General features: G+C 43.6%; 1 protein-coding gene across 2 annotated transcripts in view; it reads left to right on the top strand.

The window, feature by feature from the left end:
• Positions 1–1,902: 1,902 nt before the first annotated feature.
• The window catches only part of atad2b (ATPase family AAA domain containing 2B), a 132,359-nt gene continuing 115,714 nt past the window's right edge, over positions 1,903–18,547 (top strand). For both annotated transcript variants that reach the window (XM_087977413.1, XM_087977410.1), the window contains exon 1: positions 1,903–2,087. In XM_087977413.1, coding sequence (XP_087833539.1) covers positions 1,977–2,087 — 111 coding nt within the window. In that variant the 5' untranslated portion in view covers positions 1,903–1,976. The remainder of the gene's footprint in view (positions 2,088–18,547) is intronic.

The following is an 18,547-nucleotide window of genomic DNA, read 5'->3' as shown; positions in this document are numbered from 1 at the left end:
TCAGCCCATCAAATCCACACCTTCCCTCCGAAAAACATCCCACTCAGTCACAGTGCCCCCTACCCAATCTTTGTAACCTTGCATTTCCCTTGGCTAATTCACTGAGCGTGCACATCTCTGGACATAATGGGCAATTTAGCATCACCAATCCACATAACCTGCACATCTTTGGACTGTGGGAATAAACTGAAGCACCCAGAGGAAACCCATGCAGACAAAGGGAGAAAGTGCCAACTGCACACTGTTATACCAAGAATCTTCCTATCTTTTTTTATAAATATATTTATTAGCAATTTTTTTTAACTTTACAAACATATAAAATTATTGAAAAATACAATTAATAACAAATATCAGCATAATTAAAAAGAAAATAAACACAAAAACAACTGCTGTCTCCTAACTATTAACCTACCCTCTAATACAAAACAAACCCTAACACTGTGGTACTTCCTATCATAAACCACTACATCAATGCAACTTATTGTTGAGCTTGAAAAACATTTTAAGTTTTGAAGATGAATTATTGGAATTAAAAATAAGGTAAGGTTGCCACAGACTGCTCTGTCATTGGAGGCAGTGGTTTGACCTGAGGGTCACTGTGCCTCAGGTGAGGGGAGTCACGGTCACCTCAGCTGGTGCAGGAATTGAACCTATGTTGCATCACAGGCACGGTGGCACAGTGGTTAGCACTGCTACCTCACAGCGCCAGAGATCCGGGTTCAATTCCCACCTCAGGTGACTGATTGTGTGGAGTTTGCACATTCTCCCCGTGTCTGCGTGGGTTTCCTCTGGGTGCTCCGGTTTCCTCCCACAGTCCAAAGATGTGCAGGGTCAGGCGAATTGGCCATGCTAAATTGCCCGTAGTGTTAGGTAAGGGGCAAATGTAGGGGTATGGGTGGGTTTCGCTTCGGCGGGTCGGTGTGGACTTGTTGGGCCGAAGGGCCTGTTTCCACACTGTAATCTAATCTAAAGAGGCGAGGTGTGCAGCCAACTGGCCCTTTTAATGGAATTATTTATTTGGCAAAAGACTAAATAAATGAGGTCAACTCAGATATCTGTCTGTCTTAAAACAGGTCTGTCTAATTTTGTCAAGTGGGTGATGCCAATCCCATGTTTTGTTTTAAATGACTCAGAGATGTTACTACACCCCTCTGGAACAGGTGAGTGGAAGCAATATTAGATGTCAATTTAAGGCAGCGTGGGTTGTTGGGGCTTTGTGATGTAGTGATAATGCCCCTGCCTCTGAGACAGGTGACCCAGGTTCACGATCCTGCTTTCAATTGACATTTCACATTGACTCCTCTCCCTGTCACTCACTCAACACTCAGCCCCTGCGTGTTGCAAACAGCGAGGATATCCGACCCCGCCCGAGGATCCCCGATTCGAGCCGAGTCTCAGACGGGCATCCCACGGCCGAGACGGCAACGTCCGACCCGAGCCGAGTCACCTCGAGCACGAGCCGAGGATTCCCGATCCTGACCGAAGCTCCCGCCAGCCCGAGCCGGGACTACCCGAGCCCAATCCGAGGACTCCCCGATCCTCGCTGGGTCTCCCACCGGCCGACCCGAGGATATCCGACCGCGGCCGAGACCCTGCCCTCCGGAGCCGAGTATCCCCGATCAGAACCGAACCTCCCCAGCCCGAGCCGAGAATCTCCGACCGTGGCCGACTCTCCAACCAGCGGAGCCGAGGGTCCCCGACGCGAGCCGAGCCTCCGCCAGCCCGAGCCGAGGATCCCCGACGCGAGCCGAGCCTCCCCGACGCGAGCCGAGCCTCCGCCAGCCCGAGCCGAGGGTCCCCGACGCGAGCCGAGCCTCCGCCAGCCCGAGCCGAGGGTCCCCGACGCGAGCCGAGCCTCCGCCTGCCCGAGCCGAGGATCCCCGATTGCCGTTGTGTTGAGTGACACAAGAGGAGAAATGGCGCCCAACGATCCGTAGAGCTGGATCGGCCGGGAACTAAGGGTCTGACAGAGGAAAATGGTGCGCACTCGGCGGAACTCGGTGCTGGATTCGGAGCTGATCAGCAGCCGCATCTCGTCACGGACCCGCTCGTCCCGCTCCTCCGTCAAACACGACGACAGTAAGCGGGTAAGCGAGGGCCTGGCTCGCCAATCCCGATCCCCTTGTCAGGCGGCCCCTTGACCGGTCCGTGGTTTAGGAAAGTCCGGGGATCTGAGGTTGGGCCCGGAACCCGGTGCGGACCGCTCTTTTGTTTGGGCTTTGGGTTTCTCCGCCGGGACGGGAGCGGGGCGGGGGGGGGTGTCGGCAGCGCGGGCCTCCGGAGTTAGGGTGCCAAGCGCCGGCCTGTCTGGCAGCTGTTAACCGGAGGGGTTTTTCTGTCTCCTGTTGCGGCCGGGGGGGGGGGGGGGGTGAAAGTCTTTGTGTGTTTTCCAGTAAAGAGTCTCTCTCTGCGGGGGGAAGGGACAAGGCAGGCGCCGTCAGCGGCCAGCTGCAGAATGACAACTCATAATCAAACTTCAGCTCAGCTTTCCAGCCGAATCTCCTCTAACTTTTTATTAATTACACAGCGCGCTCAGAATGTAAACATACATGTCTTTCTTATTTCCTGCCAACCCCGTGTTATGCGGCGAGCGCTTCGAAATTATGTGGTTTCACTGGCTCTTAGATGTTTGCAAGATGGAAGTAGACCGTCTCGGTTTTTAAAAGAAAAGTCCTCTGATCGTATATGCTGCTCGCGCCTACAGAGGTTTATTTTTTTTTTGTTGCCTTTTTAAAGTGCTCCCTTGTAGCGATTTAGATGTGAGCTGCAGGAAAGAAAGCTCAGGTAGCCTAAGTGCTCGTGAAGACTTTGAAACTTCTCAGTTGGCAAGAAGATGACAGATATTTTGTCAAGCTGTGCAGGCTTTTGTTCCAAGCCTTTGTCAACTCGACACTTGGTAAATGCATTTCAGAATAATCTCTCGATTTTATATCTGAAGGTCTGTTCATAATGTCGCCATGGACTTGTACAGTTTATTTAAAGCCCTAAGTTGATAAAGGCTTTTGAATTCTGATCTGATTTACATCAAGTTACTTTTGGAAAGACAACTTGTGCCATTGTAACTCAACTGGTTCATTCAAAAGCTGGCAAGCTTGTATTTCTTAATATGCTTTAGTGTGAAAAATGTTTTAGACGTGAATGTGCAATTTAAGTTTAATATTTGGATTTGGCTATAAAAGCCAACTCAATGACAGACAATGAATGCCAAACCCAAAGGTCTTAAATGTGCATCTTATTAACATACACTGAAATATTTGTAAATGTTGTGAAATGGGTTCCAAAGTACAGTAGTGAAAATGTAAGCAAAATATAGAACAATTAATCTTTTTATGATGTTTGTGGAACTTTTTCTTTTGCTCTCCTATCTTCCTTTTAGTCCTTTAGGAGAAAGTGAGGACTGCAGATGCTGGAGATCAGAGCTGAAAATGTGTTGCTGGTCAGGCAGCATCTGAGGAGCAGGAGAATCGACGTTTTAGGAATGAGGAAAGTGTGTCCAGCAGGCAAAGATAAAAGGTAGGGAGGAGGGACTTGGGGGAGGGGCGTTGGCAATGCAATAGGTGGAAGGAGGTTAAGGTGAGGGTGATAGGCCGGAGTGGGGGTGGGCACGGAGAGGTCAGGAAGAAGATTGCAGGTTAGGAAAGTGGTGCTGGGTTGGGACTGAGACAAGGTGGGGGAGGGGAAATGAGGAAACTGGAGAAATCTGAGTTCATCCCTTGTGGTTGGATGGTTCCTAGGCGGAAGATGAGGCGATCTTCCTCCAGCCTCGTGTTGCTATGGTTTGGCGATGGAGGAGTCCAAGGACCTGCATGTCTTTGCATTTCTTGCGGTTGCAGGGGAAGGTGCCGGGAGTGGAGGTTGGGTTGGTGGGGGGTGTGGACCTGACGAGGGAGTCACGGAGGGAGTGGTCTTTTCACACCTACGTTCCCCACCTACGTTCGGGACACTACCCACCGGACCAACTGCAAGAAATGCAAAACTTGCGCCCACACCTCCCCCCTTACTCCCCTCCAAGACCTCAAGGGATCCTTCCATATCTGCCACAAATTCACCTGCACCTCCACACACATCATTTACTGCTTCCGCTGCACCCGATGTGGCCTCCTCTACATTGTGGAGACAGGCCGCCTACTTGCGGAACGTTTCAGAGAACACCTCTGGGACACCTGGACCAACCAACCCAACCACCCCGTGGCTCAACACTTCAACTCCCCCTCCCAGTCCACCAAGGACATGCAGGTCCTTGGACTTCTCCATCGCCAGACCATAGCAACACGACGACTGGAGGAAGATAGCCTCATCTTCTGCCTAGGAACCATCCAACCACAAGGGATGAACTCAGATTTCTCCAGTTTCCTCATTCCCCTCCCCCCACCTTGTCTCAGTCCCAACCCTCGAACTCAACACCACCTTCCTAACTTGCAATCTTCTTCCTGACCTCTCCGCCCCCACCCCCATTCCAGCCTATCACCCTCACCTTATCACCCTCACCTTAACCTCCTTCCACCTATCGCATTGCCAACGCCCCTCCCCCAAGTCCCTCCTCCCTACCTTTTATCTTAGCCTGCTTGGCACACTTTCCTCATTCCTGAAGAAGGGCTCATGCCCGAAATGTCGATTTTCCTGCTCCTTGGATGCTGCTTGACCTGCTGCGCTTTTCCAGCAACACATTTTCAGCTCCTTTTAGTCCTTGTCTATCTTGTGTCTCAACCACTCCCTGTGGCAAAATATTGCATGTGGCATAGAATTAGATGCAATATGTAGCACACAAACAGACCATTCAGCCCATGCTGATATTTATGTTCTACTTGAGACTCGTCCCCATCTGACGTTTAGCACCATCACTCTATTCCCAAGTCCTCCATGCTTATCTAATTTCCTTTTAAATATATTTACACTACAATTACCACTATACAACTATCCCCTGTTTTAGTATTTTCCATATCTTGGCATGGTGGCTCAGTGGTTAGCACTGCTGCCTCACAGTGCCAGAGACCCAAGTTTGATTCTACCCTCAGGTGACTTGTCTGTGCGGAGTTCGCACATTCTCCCTGTGTCTGTGTGGGTTTCCTCTGGGTGCTCTGGTTTCCTCCTCCAGTCCACAGATGTGCAGTTTAGGTGGTTGGCCCTGCTAAATTGTCTCATGTTGTGCAGGAATGTATAGGTTAGGTGGATTCGTCATGGGATATGCAGGGATAGGTAGGTCTGGGTGGGATGTTCTTTGGTGAATTGATGTGGACTCAATGGACCGAATAGTCTGCTCCTACAATTCTATGCTATTTTCACCCCTCTCTTGGTAAAGATGTTATTAATTCAGCATTTGGGTTTGTGGTGGCTTTTGTATGTTGATGGCCTTAGTTTTGCTTTTCTCACAAGTAGAAACTGTGTGTGCGCGTGCACACTGAATATATATTATTTTAAGGAGCTTTTTGATCACTCCTTAGCCACTTTCGTTTTGTTCCCTCAAAAAAAAACAATGCATGGAATGTTAGTGTTGCTGCCTAACTCTGCATTTGTTACCCATTCCCCAACTGCCATTGAGAAGGTGGTGGAGTGCTGTACTAGGTATAACTTTTCAGTTCTGATATTATCCCTTGTCAATTCTTTGCACCTATCTCGAGTCCTTCTGAAATATACCAACTCCGTATTCCTGAAAGTAGTTTAAATAATCTTAGCTGTCAGTTCCAACAATAATTTATGGAATCCATTTCTCTTCATTTTAGTAATAATTGAAAATTGAGTCCTAGTTTTTTTTTACTCAAATGGGATACATTTCTTGAGTTTCTGCTTTAGTGCCTTGAAACTTCAAAAATATTTTTAATCAACCCGTTCAGAGATTTTATAACACCTGGAGCAGGTGGGCTTGTACCCAGGCCTGCTGGTTTAGGGTTGGGGATACCATCACTGTGCCACAAGAGTCCCTTTTGAAACTTGCTTTAGTCCCAGTATCCCTTTTCCCAGATATGTGGCATTTGTCTCATTCTTAGCATCATCCTGATGCATCCATAGTGTGTTTTCTGTGGCCACAATTTGGTTCTGATGGCCTGCAGTCAGAAGTCTGATTGCAGCTTAATCGTGTTTTGCACAGCTTCATCTTTATCTATTTAGACTAATTGTTTATAAAAGTCCATTCTTTTTACTTCTTTATTGCTTAATCTCGCAATCAGTATTTATTTGTAGGAATAATCTACTTCAACCAGTGGCTGTTTACATATATTCATTTCTCTCTTTTTTGTTGAATGTGTACTCTCATTTCTTATCATTTTTCCAAAATATATTACACATTGCAGATTAAGTTTATTGCATGTGCCATCTGCTTGCCCAACCATTGTATGTTGTCTCAAAATATTGTTATAGTCTTGCTCAATGTTTATGTAACCTCTTAATTTTGTGATGTTGGCAAACTTTACCATGTTTCTATACCCAAGTGCAAGTATCTAAATATACAGAGAACACAAATGGACCAAGCACTGACTCTTGGGGGACATTACTTCAATAAGTGCTTTTTCTAACATGGCTTGATTAATTTGAAACCTGATCACAAAAGAGTTGGTCTTTTTAAAAAGGATATTATTGAAAGTGATTTCTATATTTTTAATTTTGGTTAATATTTTGTACAAGTTATAGTAAAGACAACTTGAAATAGTGTATTTCTCTTCCTGCCATTCTTTCAATCTGGAGACTATTACTAGATATTACAAATGATAATTTGACATTTGTATAAATAGTTTGAACAATTTTTAAGTTGCCTGAGTCTAATAAGACTTTTGTATAATTAAGTGACTGTTGACACATTGTATCGATTAAAACATAGTTGCCAACAAGTTAGTTTTTCAGTTTTTTTTTTACTAACACTTAATTTAAGACACAATTACATTGTGCTGCAATTGAAAATTTTAAGATTTGATTGGCGAAGTTGTGGAGACAGAGTTGTTAGAAGAAACAACTAATCTAGTTGTTCGTCAGCGAACAGTTGTGTAACCTCATGGTGTGTGGAACATCAGCATGTAATCTGTAATGCATTGTCTACTCCATCTGCGTGCTATGTGTTCATGATGCAAACAACTCAAATCAATACCTGATGTATGTAGACATCAAAAACGTGAAGTGGATTTTTGGACATGACTACAAAGTGTTTACGACATAGAAACAGGTCTTTGCCTCAACTTGTCCATGCCAGTGCTTATGCTTCAACTTCTTCATTTAATTGCATCAATGTATCTTGTTTTCCCCAACTCCTTCATTTTTATCAAGCTTCCTCTTCAATATAGAGTCGAAAAGAGTGGTGCTGGAAAAGCAAAGTAGGTCAGGCAGCATCAAGGAGCAAGAGAGTCGACGCTTCAGGCCTTCAACAGCAATATGGAGGGAGGTGGCGGTGGGGCTTGGTAGGAAAGGTATGTGGGAAGGTGGATGTAGGTGGGGGATAATTGTGATAGGCGAAAGTGAGGACTGGAGATTAGAGTCAAGAATGTGGTGCTGGAAAAGCACAGCAGGTCAGGCAGCATCCGAGGAGTAGGAGAGTCGACGCTTCAGGCAAAAGTCCTTCATCAGGAATAAGGCTGTGGGGCTGGGGGGGAAGGTAGTTGTGAGTGTGATAGGTGGGTGGAAATGGGGGTAATGGTGATAGCTCAGATGGAAAGGAAGATGTACTGGTCAATAGGGTGGTGCCTAGTTGGAAGGTTGGTTCTGGATAAGGTGAGGGGGGGGAGGGGAAATGAGGAAACTGGTGAAATCCACATTGATGCCATGGGATTGGAGGGTCTTGAGGTGTTCACCAGGTAATTGTGATAGGTCAGTGGGGAGGGTGGAGCAGATAAGTGGGAAGGAAGATGGACTCTTCCCACCCCACTGACCTTATAGCAACTGGAGTTCAGTAGAATGAGTTTTTTGTTTGGGGGGGGGGTGAAGAATGAGATTGAGGTATATATAATGCTAAATGGAATTATTAAGGTGGTGTTGAGCAGATGTTCTTTCTTGTGGGACAATTTTGCACAAGAGGGCATAGTTGTACAGTCAGCGAAGATAGATTTAAAACTGAGATGAGCATCTCTTGGAAGGTTGTGAATCTGTGGGACTCTGCCACAGAATGCAGCGGTCGCAGAATCGATTAACAGATTCAAGAAAGAAATGGTTTTGCTTCCGTTGAAAGCACAGGATAAAGGGCTGTGGGGAGCAGGCAGAAAGTGGAGCTGAGACCAGGATAAGATCAGCCATGATTATGTTAAATGGTGGAGTGGGCTTGAAGGGCTGAATTGCCTACTCTTGCTTGTAATGTTTCTTAGGAGCAAGTATGTTATACTGGTCAAGTAGCCACCTTATCATTCCTACCCAATGTACCACCTTAAAATTGGTTAGGTTGAATCTAAGTTTTCAACTACACAACTGCTCTGCCAATTTATTTCATACCCTCCTGTAATTTATGGCAGTTACCATTTCTTAATAATGCACCAAAATTAAAATTGTACTCCTGAGTCCAAATTGTTTGTCTAAATTGAGAACAACTGTGGTTCAAGTACAGATTTTTGCAAAATATCCATTCCCAATTTTAACCAGTCTAAATAACTTGACTTTACTGTTATTCTCCATTTCTGTTTTGTTGTAAGCTTGTTTAAAATACATTTGGATAAGTCGGTGAATAGGAAAGATTTGGAGGGATGTGGGCCAGAGCAGGCAGGTGGGACTAGTTTAGTTTGGGATTATGGTTGGCCTGGACTGGTTAAACAAAAGGGGGTCTGTTTCTATGCTGTACAACTCTATGACTCTATTAGTCTGCTAATTGTCCTTTGTCCCCACATGCTCTGGGTTTAACTATGAGATCACCGTGGTGACACGTTCTCAAGACCTGTTCAAAAAGAACTTTATGTGTAGTGCATAGCCTTGTTTACAGTTTTTCTACTGTTTTTTACTTCAAAAAACTCAGTAAGGTTGATTAAAAATTGGTTGTTCTTTATATTTTCAGAATCTCCTTTATGAGTTTAAAAATATTGCTATTCCTAACCCAGCTTCCTAGAATTACCCAGTATTCCCCTAGAATAAGCATGGGATTAGATCTGTGAAAGTGTCCAGAATTGCCAGTTCTTATGCAAACAATAAATGTGAACGTATGTGGCATATAAATAATAGTTTGATTTCACAGCAAATTTCAAAGAAATATAGTAGAACCTTGACATGTGATGGCCAATGATTCTAAAAGTGGAATAACAGATTTAATTGCTTGCTTCCACCTCAGTACACAGAATGGAAAATATTTTGCTATTTAAAGGTCTTGCTTTTATCGAATTTTCAATCTTAGCAGTATTGTCCAGGACCACCTTCAAGTTGGTAGTGATGCTTTTGGCGGCAAGTGCTTTCCATATATGCACCAATATCACTTTGGGGCCACCTGCTGTCAAATGTCATTCCTGCACCGAAATTGGGAGGGTGTTCTGTGTGGCATTATCTGTATCTGTGTTCTCATGGGTAAATCTTGAAATAGACTAACTATTTTAAAATAAGTGGAAGTCGAAGCAGGTCACTCAGCCCATCAAGTCTGCTCTGCTTGTTAATGTGAAAACTTAAGAGCTACGGTTGTTCCTTTGCAATACTTGTAAGAAGAATGTGGTATTGGGCGGGGGGGGGATGTTTTAGGTTCAGAGACTGTGAATAAAAGGTGTTTCAGTATGATTTTAAAAAACAGACTTGATGCAAATCAACAAAGTTGTACATGATGTCTGAGACATATATTCCCATGAAGAGTTCAACCTGAAGGCGTCTTTTTGTGATTGTACCATTTTAAGCCTTTGGTGAGAAGCAAACAGAGGTGTAGATTCTCTTAGCTGCAAAATGTCAATGAGCTGGTGGTGTGTGAGGTTTATGTCATTGCTTTTTCTTTAATTATAGTTGTGAACCCTAGCAGATATGTGGGAGGCATAAGCACGATGGTTCAAGTAGTGCAAATTTGGAAAGTGCATTCTGCAATCAATGTCTTCAGTGAGGCATCTCAAGGAGATGCCTGGCACCCAATTTTGTGTCTGACAGTCTGTGCAGTGGAAAACTTGCAATGCAAACTTGCACTCATTGGATCATGAAACATTGAGTAGTGAGTGGTGCTTCGCTTAACAGTGTGCAGCAAATCATTCATCTTCCTGAGGCACTGGATCTAGTGACTCGATTGGTTCCCATGGGCAATGACCTTCAGAACTATCTTGGTCTGGGGTGACTTTGTTCCATCACATGGCCTCCTGTTGCCATAAGACCATTAGATTTAGGCGTAGAAATAAACCACTGAGTCTGCTCCACCATTCAGTAAGTGCATAGGCAATCTGATAATCCATAACTCCACTTTGTGGCTTTCCCCACAACCCTTGATTCACTTACTGATTTTAAAAGGCTGCCTACCTTAGCCTTGAATATACTTAATGACCAAGCCACGATAGCCTTCTCTGGTGAAGAATTCTATAATTCACTATGGTCTGAGAAAAGAAATTCCTCCTCGTCTCTATCGTAAATGGATCACGTCTTTTCTGAGGCTATGTCGTAAACATTCCCATGAAGGAAACCAACTCTGTGCATCTACTTTGTCAAGCCACCATAAGAAGCTTTTATGTTTCAATTAGGTGATCTTTGAAACACCATTGAGTAATAACCCAACCTGCTCAACCTTTCCTCATTAGCCACTCCCTCCATACCCAGGATTAGCTGAGTTAATCTTCCCTGACAGCCTTCAATGTCAGTATATCTGTTCTTAGATAAGGAGCCCTAAAACTTTGCACAGTATTTTAGGTGTGGTCTGACTAGTGCCTTTTTAAAATTTTTAGCAAGACCTCCCTATTTTCATCCTCCGTTCCCTTTTGAAGTAAAAGCCAATAGTCTATTTGCCTTCCCTATTACCTGATGAATGTGCATGCTAGTTTTTTGGTGATTTGTGTAGGACTGTCAAATATCTCTGTAGCTTCCTGCAGTCTTTCTCTATTCAAATAATATTAATTTCCTTGATTATTCCTGCCAAAGTAAATAATCTCACATTTTCCCACATTATAGTTCGTCTGCCAAGTTTTAACCTGATTAACTCCCACTGCAGACTCTTTGATTCACTGTCCTCACTTGCTTTCACATCTGTTGTGTCAGCCACAAGCTAGGCTATTGTAATTTATCTTTCCAAGTCATGAATATATTGTAAATAATTGTGGCATACTGCTAGTTGCCATCCTGAAAATACCCTCTTTATTCCAACTCTGTCTTCTTAGATGGCACGGTGGCTCAGTGGTTAGCACTGTTGCCTCACAGCGCCAGGGACCCACGTTCAATTTCAGCCTCGGGCGACTGTCTGTGTGGAGTTTGCACATTCTACCCGTCTCTGCGTGGGTTTTCTCCGGGTGCTCTGGTTTTCTCCCACAATCACAAACTTGTGTAGGTTAGATGAATTGACATGCTAAATTGCCCATAGTGGTCAGGGATGTGTAGGCTCAGTGCATTAGTCAGGGGTAAATATAGTCAAGATTGGAGTGGTACTGGAAAAGCATAGAAGGTCAGGCAGCATCCAAGGAGCAGGAAGATCGACGTTTTGGGCAAAAGCCCTTCATCAGAACCTCAGATGCTGCCTGGTCTGCTGTGCTTTTCCAGTACCACTCTAATCTTGACTCTGATCTTCAACATCGGCAGCCCTCACTTTTGCCTAGGGGTAATACAGGGTAGGGGAATTGGTCTAGGTGAGTTACTCTTCGGAGGGTTGGTGTGGACCTGTTGGGCTGAAGGGTCTGTTTCCACACTAGGGATTGTAATTCTAATTCTGTTAATTAATCAGTCCTCTATCCGTGCTAATATATATTTTAATTCACCCTGTTTGGATATGTTATGACAAACCTTTGGAGCAGTTTGGACTTGAACCCCGGTCTTGTGGCTGAGAGATAGGCATACTACCAATGTGCCACAAGAGTCCTAGTGTGAATACTAACCAACCTGTTGACTCACTTCCAGGGCAGGTGGGATGTGAACCCAGACCTTCTGGCTTAAAGATAGGGATACTATCACTGTGCCACAAGATTCTCTCTAACAATGCTAATTTACTACTTCCAACATCATGGGCTCTTACCTACGTAGCTTAATGTGTGGTATCTTTTCAAAAGCCTTCTGAAATTCCAAGTGTATTACATCCACTGTTTCCTGTTTACCTATCCTTCTTATTACCTCGCCAGAGAATTATACTAAATTTGCTAGGTATGATTTCATTTTGTGGAGCCATGCTGATCCTGCTTTATCATATTCTGTTTCTAAATGATCTATCATTACATCCTTTCTAGTGGACACTAACATTTGTCCAATTGAGTAGTGAGTGGTGCTTCCCTTAACAGTGTGCAGCAAATCATTCATCTTCCTGAGGCACTGATGTTAAACTATTTGACTTATAGTTACCTGCTTTTTTGTTCCCTGTTGTTTTTCAATAAACATACTAATTCGCAGTTTTCCAATCCTTTGAAATTTTTCAAAAATGTAAAGATTCTTGGAAGATTACTACCAGTATATCCATTATCTCTATAATATTTTTTAAAATATGTATTTTTATTGAAAAAAGACTTTTTTTTACAAAAACACAAAAGTCCAAAACAATACAATTCAAAACAGTACAAAAACCCAAAAAGTAAAATCAATCCCCAACCCACCTTCATGTACAAATTTATAAATGTATATAGAAAAATATAGAATTAAAAAAAAAACCAAACTGGCTATTTAACTAAATAAATAACCAACAACAAACTAATAAATATTAGTAACTCAGCCAAACAAAACGCTAATATTGGACTTGTAAAACATAATCGTAATGGATATGTAAAAGCCCTTGTTAGAGTGGCAGATAAATCTGTGTCAAGATATTCCAAAAAGGACTGCCATGTCTTGTAAAAATAAATCTCAGTTTTGTGGTGCACCATATTTGTGAGAAAATCCAGGGCTCCATAACAATCTTCTGCCAAGCTGACAGGCCTGGGGTTTTTTCGTATATCCAACCTAGCAAGATATTCTTTCTTGCACAGAACGTGAGAATATTGAAAATGTATTTTTCTTATGCACGTCTGCAAGAAATACAGTGGGCCAGCCCAAAAGGAGAGAGATAGAGTCCTTCTCCACCCTTACACCCAAAATCCTCTCCATTGCAACTGCCACAGCACTCCAACGTGTTTGAAGCCTATCACAAGACCAAAGACAATGGGTAAGAGTGCCCAAGTAGACCTTGCACTTGGTACATGCTGAAGATACCCCTGGTTTAAATTTTGACAAATGGTGCGGAGTCAAGTGGACCCTTTGGAGAATCTTCAACTGTAAAGCATGGGTCCTATTGCAAATTGATATCTTCCTTGCATTCTCCCAAATATCCTCCCATGCCTCTGAGGGGACTTCAATGCCCAGCTCTCTTTCCCATATCCTGCAGAGTCGAACAAACTCATCTGAGGTGGCATCCCCGAACTGATGATATAAAGTACTGATAGACAGTGTATTCTTAGCACTTAGTGCCCCCCTCTCTATGTCAGATTTGCAGGGATCAGTCAAAAGTGTGGTCATTTTTTGAATAAAATCCCTAACTTGACAAAAACAACGAGGTCTCTATTATATAACTAGTACTTCCCTACTAACTGATCGAAGGATGTAATTCCGTCTCCCTCAAATAAATCGCCCATGCAAGACACACCCCTAACTGCCCAACGTTTAAATCCTGAATATATCATCCCCAGTTGAAAACCCGGCAGACCCACTAAAGGGGTAAGCAAAGATGTTTTGCCAATATTGCCTTCCCTCTGCTGAATTGCCCTCCATGCTTTAACAGTATTGATGACTATTGGGTTATGGCAATATTCCCTAACTGTCCTCATCTTGTCCAAAAACAGCAAACTGGTATGGGGGCACCTTGCCTGGGAGGTTTCGATATCTAACCATATTGAAAGAGGATCTCCACAAACCCAATCACTCATGTAGGATAAAAGTGGGCTTAATTAATAATTTTAATGTCTGGAAGTTACACTCCCCCCCCCCCCCCCCCCCCAAATCTGTGAAGCAACTGGGTTTGGCTAAGGTAATGAGGGGCCGCTTACAATGCCAAATGAAGGAGCTGAACCAGCCGTTCGGTCTCCTGAGTGATTGCTTAATGAAAATCAGGGGGAGCATCCATATAGGGTATATCAAACGAGGGAGAATATTAATCTTAATAAGCGCTATCTGACCCAACTACGAGACTGGAAGGCCCTCCCATCTTTGAAGATCTTGTTTAATTTTTCCAAATAATTGAATAAAAACTGGCTTTGAACAGCCAATCCAGAACTGGAGTAATGAATATGCCCAAATACACAAAACCCTGCTCTGACCATCCAAATGGGAATCTATAGTCGCCCTCAAGAGCTAGCTCCTTCGTAAGACCATCCATAGGCATAGCCTCTGATTTAGCAAAATTAATCTTAGCCCCGAACAAGCGCCAAACGCACGAAGGCATTGTATCAGGCGAGGCACTGAAACTGCTGGATTTGTCAAAAAAATTAGGACATCGTCTGCATACAACAAAATTTTATGTAACTTTTGACCCCACTTCTGGAGCTGATATATTGGGATCCCCACGAATGACCTTTGCCAATGGTTCAATCATCAACGTAAAGAGCAATGGTGAAAGTGGACAGGCCTGCTGGCTACTCCTAAAAGTATTAAAATTGTTTGATCATTCCCTGTTGGTGATGATCGCTACAAGAGGGCCACTGTAGAGAACCTTTACCCATCTTATAAAGACTTCGCCCAAACCAAACCGCTCTAGAGTATAGAAAAGGTACAGCCACTTAACTCGGTCAAATGCCTTCTCTGCATCTAAAGAAATCAACAATCGCTGTATTGACTGCTGTTGGCATGCTTGAATTACATTAAGCACCCTCCTAACATTATTGGAGGATCTGCGACCTTTATAAAACCCGTCTGATCCTCTTTAATAATAGAAGGTAACAGTCTCCAGCCTTGACACAAGAATCTTACAGTGGATTTTAAAGTCCACATTTAAGAGCGAGATGGGCTTGTACGAAGCACAGTCTTGCAGGTCCTTTTTTTTAAGGATAAGTGAAATTTGGCCTCTCTCAGAGATGATGGGAGACAATCATGACTGTATGAATCATTAAATATATTGAGCATCAGGCCTGACAGTGTACTTATAAATTCCTTATAGAATTGACTGGGAAGTCCATCAGGACCTGGCACCTTTTCACTCAGAAGCTGCCTCACAGCTTCCTGCACTTTCTCTGATAATGGGGCATTGAGAAAGGACTGTTTGGGAGTCACACCCGGGAGCTTCAGATCTCTAAAAAAAGGATTCCATTTTGGCCTGCTCCTCCTCACAATCCTCAGATTGGTATAATTTAGAGTAAAATCTCTGGAACGCCACATTAATCTTTTTAGAATCACATGTTAGGTTCCCAGACCCTTCCCTAATTGCTGTAATGGTTTGTGGAGCACTCTTCTTTCTGGCAAGATACACTAAGTATTTGCCTGGCTTGTCACCATGCTTGTATAATCTTTGCTTTGCAAAAGCCAGCTCCTCCTTTGCCATCTGCGTGAGCACGGAATTTAATGCAGACCGCAGCACCGTAATCCTCTGTAGTTTGACCAACGAGGGTCTGTCAAAGTAGGCCTTCTCTGTTGCCTTCAACCGTGCTTCAAGGAGACATTGCTGTTCACCCTTCTGCCGCTTCTTACTGGCGGAATATGAAATAACTAATCCCCAGCATAAGGTTTGGCAATTTCCCAGAGAACGGATAAGCTACCAACTGAGCCTATGTTGGTGTCTAGGAATGCCCAAATCTCCCCAGAGAAATACTCCACAAACTTATTATCCTTGAGGATAAATGGAACCATTCACCAGTACCTCGAACCCACTGTAACGTCCTTAATCTTAACCATAAGGTACTCCAGAGCGTGATCAGAGAAGGCAATCGTCCAAGATGCCACCAGATCCAGGGTTACCGCAGGGGTCACAAAAAAAATCAATCCTCATGTGACATTGATGTGGATTGGAGAAAAATGTAAAATCCCTACCTGTAGGGTGGAGACGTCTCCAGACATCCGCCAACCCTAACTCCCCACACAGACCCACTAACTGTTAGTTTGTACAGAGGGTATCGAGGGACCTTTGGGCAACCTGTCTACTGTGGGATCCATGAGACAGTTAAAATCTCCCCCTAGGATGATGTGCCGGGACTCAAGACTTATCAGTTTAGAAAAAGCATCTACCAAAAATTTAAGGGAATGAGCTGGAGGGCAATAAACATTTAAAACACCATATTCTTCCCCATTTTTCAAGGCTTTAAGAATTACAAACCTCCCATGTGTGTCTTTAAAACACACTCTAACAACTTAAATGGGAGATTCTTCCTAACCAATATAGCCACTCCCCTACTTCTGGTATTATATGATGAAAAATAAACTCGGTCAAAGCCATTTTGCTGTAATTTCAGATGCTCCTTGTCATCCAAATGTGTTTCCTGTAACAAAGCAATATTCACCTCTAAGATTCAAGAGTGCCTTCTTTTTAATTGGTGATTGACTTCCCTTGATATTCCAGGTACACCATTTAATTAGCCATGATCTTCTGCAATAACATTTAAATTCCAGAGAAGCGGAACCCGAACTACAAACTGCTGAGCCTTATTGTCACATGATCCACCAAATATAAAAACTACATAAACTAAAACCACTACATTTAACAAACCTACAAAACTATTGAGAATAAAATACAACAGAAGCCAAAAAACAAACCAAAATATAAAGCGCCAACAACGTGAATAGGGGAACTCACCTCCTGCCCAGAGGGGCAACTACCCATCCCAAACTGCCCATGAGCAGGCATCTAACCATCCCAACCACCTTCACTTCTCCCAGCGAGAGCCACACCACAAACACAAGCAGAAAAGAATAAACATGCCATAGAATACCAATATGAATAAAAAAAAAACATTTTCTTCAAAAAAAAGGGGAATTAATACCCCACTCATCCTTTGGTATAACCTAACTTAGAAATTGAAACTGTACATCTCCACCACCACCAGACATAGTTTAAACCAAATTATTATCAATAGAGTAAAATAAAGATAAAGTTCCAACCGGACTTCCTCTGTTTCTTTTACAGAATGATAAACATACCCAAACAACATTATTTATACATACTAAAATTGTTCAAATTAGGTTAGTTTGTCCACAAAGTCTCTTGCCTTCTCCGATGTGTCAAAGAGATGTATGGATCCGTCAAGGTGATCTGAAGCACTGCTGGATATCTCTCCATCTTCTCTTGACACCGTTGTAAGATTTTTGTTTCTGGATCATCGCCGCTGAGAAGTCCTGAAAGAACACGATCTTAGAGCCCTCATAAATTAGGGCCTTCAGATCCTTCCCCGGGACTCTGGAAACCTCCATGACACTCTCCTTATCCTGGTAATGATGGAACCGCACCAGGAGAGGATGAGGACGTTGACCCAGATCCGATCTCTGCGCTGCGACCCGGTGAGCGCTCTCTATCTTCAATCCTCTCATGCCAGCCGCCAAGTCAAGGAATTTCAGCAGCCAGTCCTCAATAAGTTCCAAAGGCCACTCACCTTCCTTACCCTCAGACAGACCGATGATCTGAATGTTGTTTCTCCTGGCCCTGTTCTCAAGATCATCCACGTGGCCACGCAAATTATGGACCTGTGTCTCCGGGGCTTGGATCCTATCCTTGGATGAACTGGCATCAGCTTCCACCAGTTTGCTCCACCTCATCAATCTTCTTTTCCAGGTCTCCCAACTGCTGCTCATGCTTCTGCAGCATGAGAGAGATTGGAGCCAGCTTCTCTTCAATCTATTTCCCCAGCATCTCCTGAGATTTCGAGAGTTCGTTCACCAGGGCCTGGAGAGTAATCGGCTCTGAGGCTGCTGTGGCCTTGAATACTCTTCCTCCCTTTTTTGGCATCTCTGGATGGCTGGAAGCACAGGTAAGTTAATTTTTAGAAGATTCTTGGGACTCCACTTTCTGGAATCCCAAGATATCACGGTGGCCTGGGTTGGGTGGGTTAAAGGATCGTCTGCTTGTCCTGTGATGCGAAGCCCTGCAGTGCGATCTTCTCAGATCGCCGCCATCTTGGATCCCCTCTTTAATACTTTTTTAATATCCTAAGATGCATTCCATCAAGTCTATTTTTATTATTTTATATAACAAATATCCAGAATTTTAAAAACTTTGAGTAATCTATTTTGAAAATGCAATAATTAATTAACATTGCATTTGACAATTTCTGGAGGTTTGTGTATCACAGTTTGGGAGGCTGTGGGCCCTGAAAACATTTCAGCAGTAGTACTGAAAATGTGTACCAGAATTAACTGTGCCCCGAGCTGAGCAACTCCAGCGCAGCTATGACATTGGCATCTATCAGGTAATTTAGAAAATGTACATCTTATACGCAAAAGGCTGAACACATCCAATCTGGCCAATAACGACCACATTGGTCTCCTGAGTCCATCACTAATCACACTCGAATCTCCCACTAGTAACATTCATGGATTTACCATTGATTAGAAGCTGGAC

The sequence above is a fragment of the Chiloscyllium plagiosum genome, unplaced genomic scaffold (genome assembly GCF_037043375.1).
Source record: "Chiloscyllium plagiosum isolate Xiang-an unplaced genomic scaffold, Cpla_swu_hap1 HiC_scaffold_3, whole genome shotgun sequence".
NCBI lineage: Eukaryota > Metazoa > Chordata > Chondrichthyes > Orectolobiformes > Hemiscylliidae > Chiloscyllium > Chiloscyllium plagiosum.
This window is presented reverse-complemented; position numbering and strand designations above follow the sequence as displayed.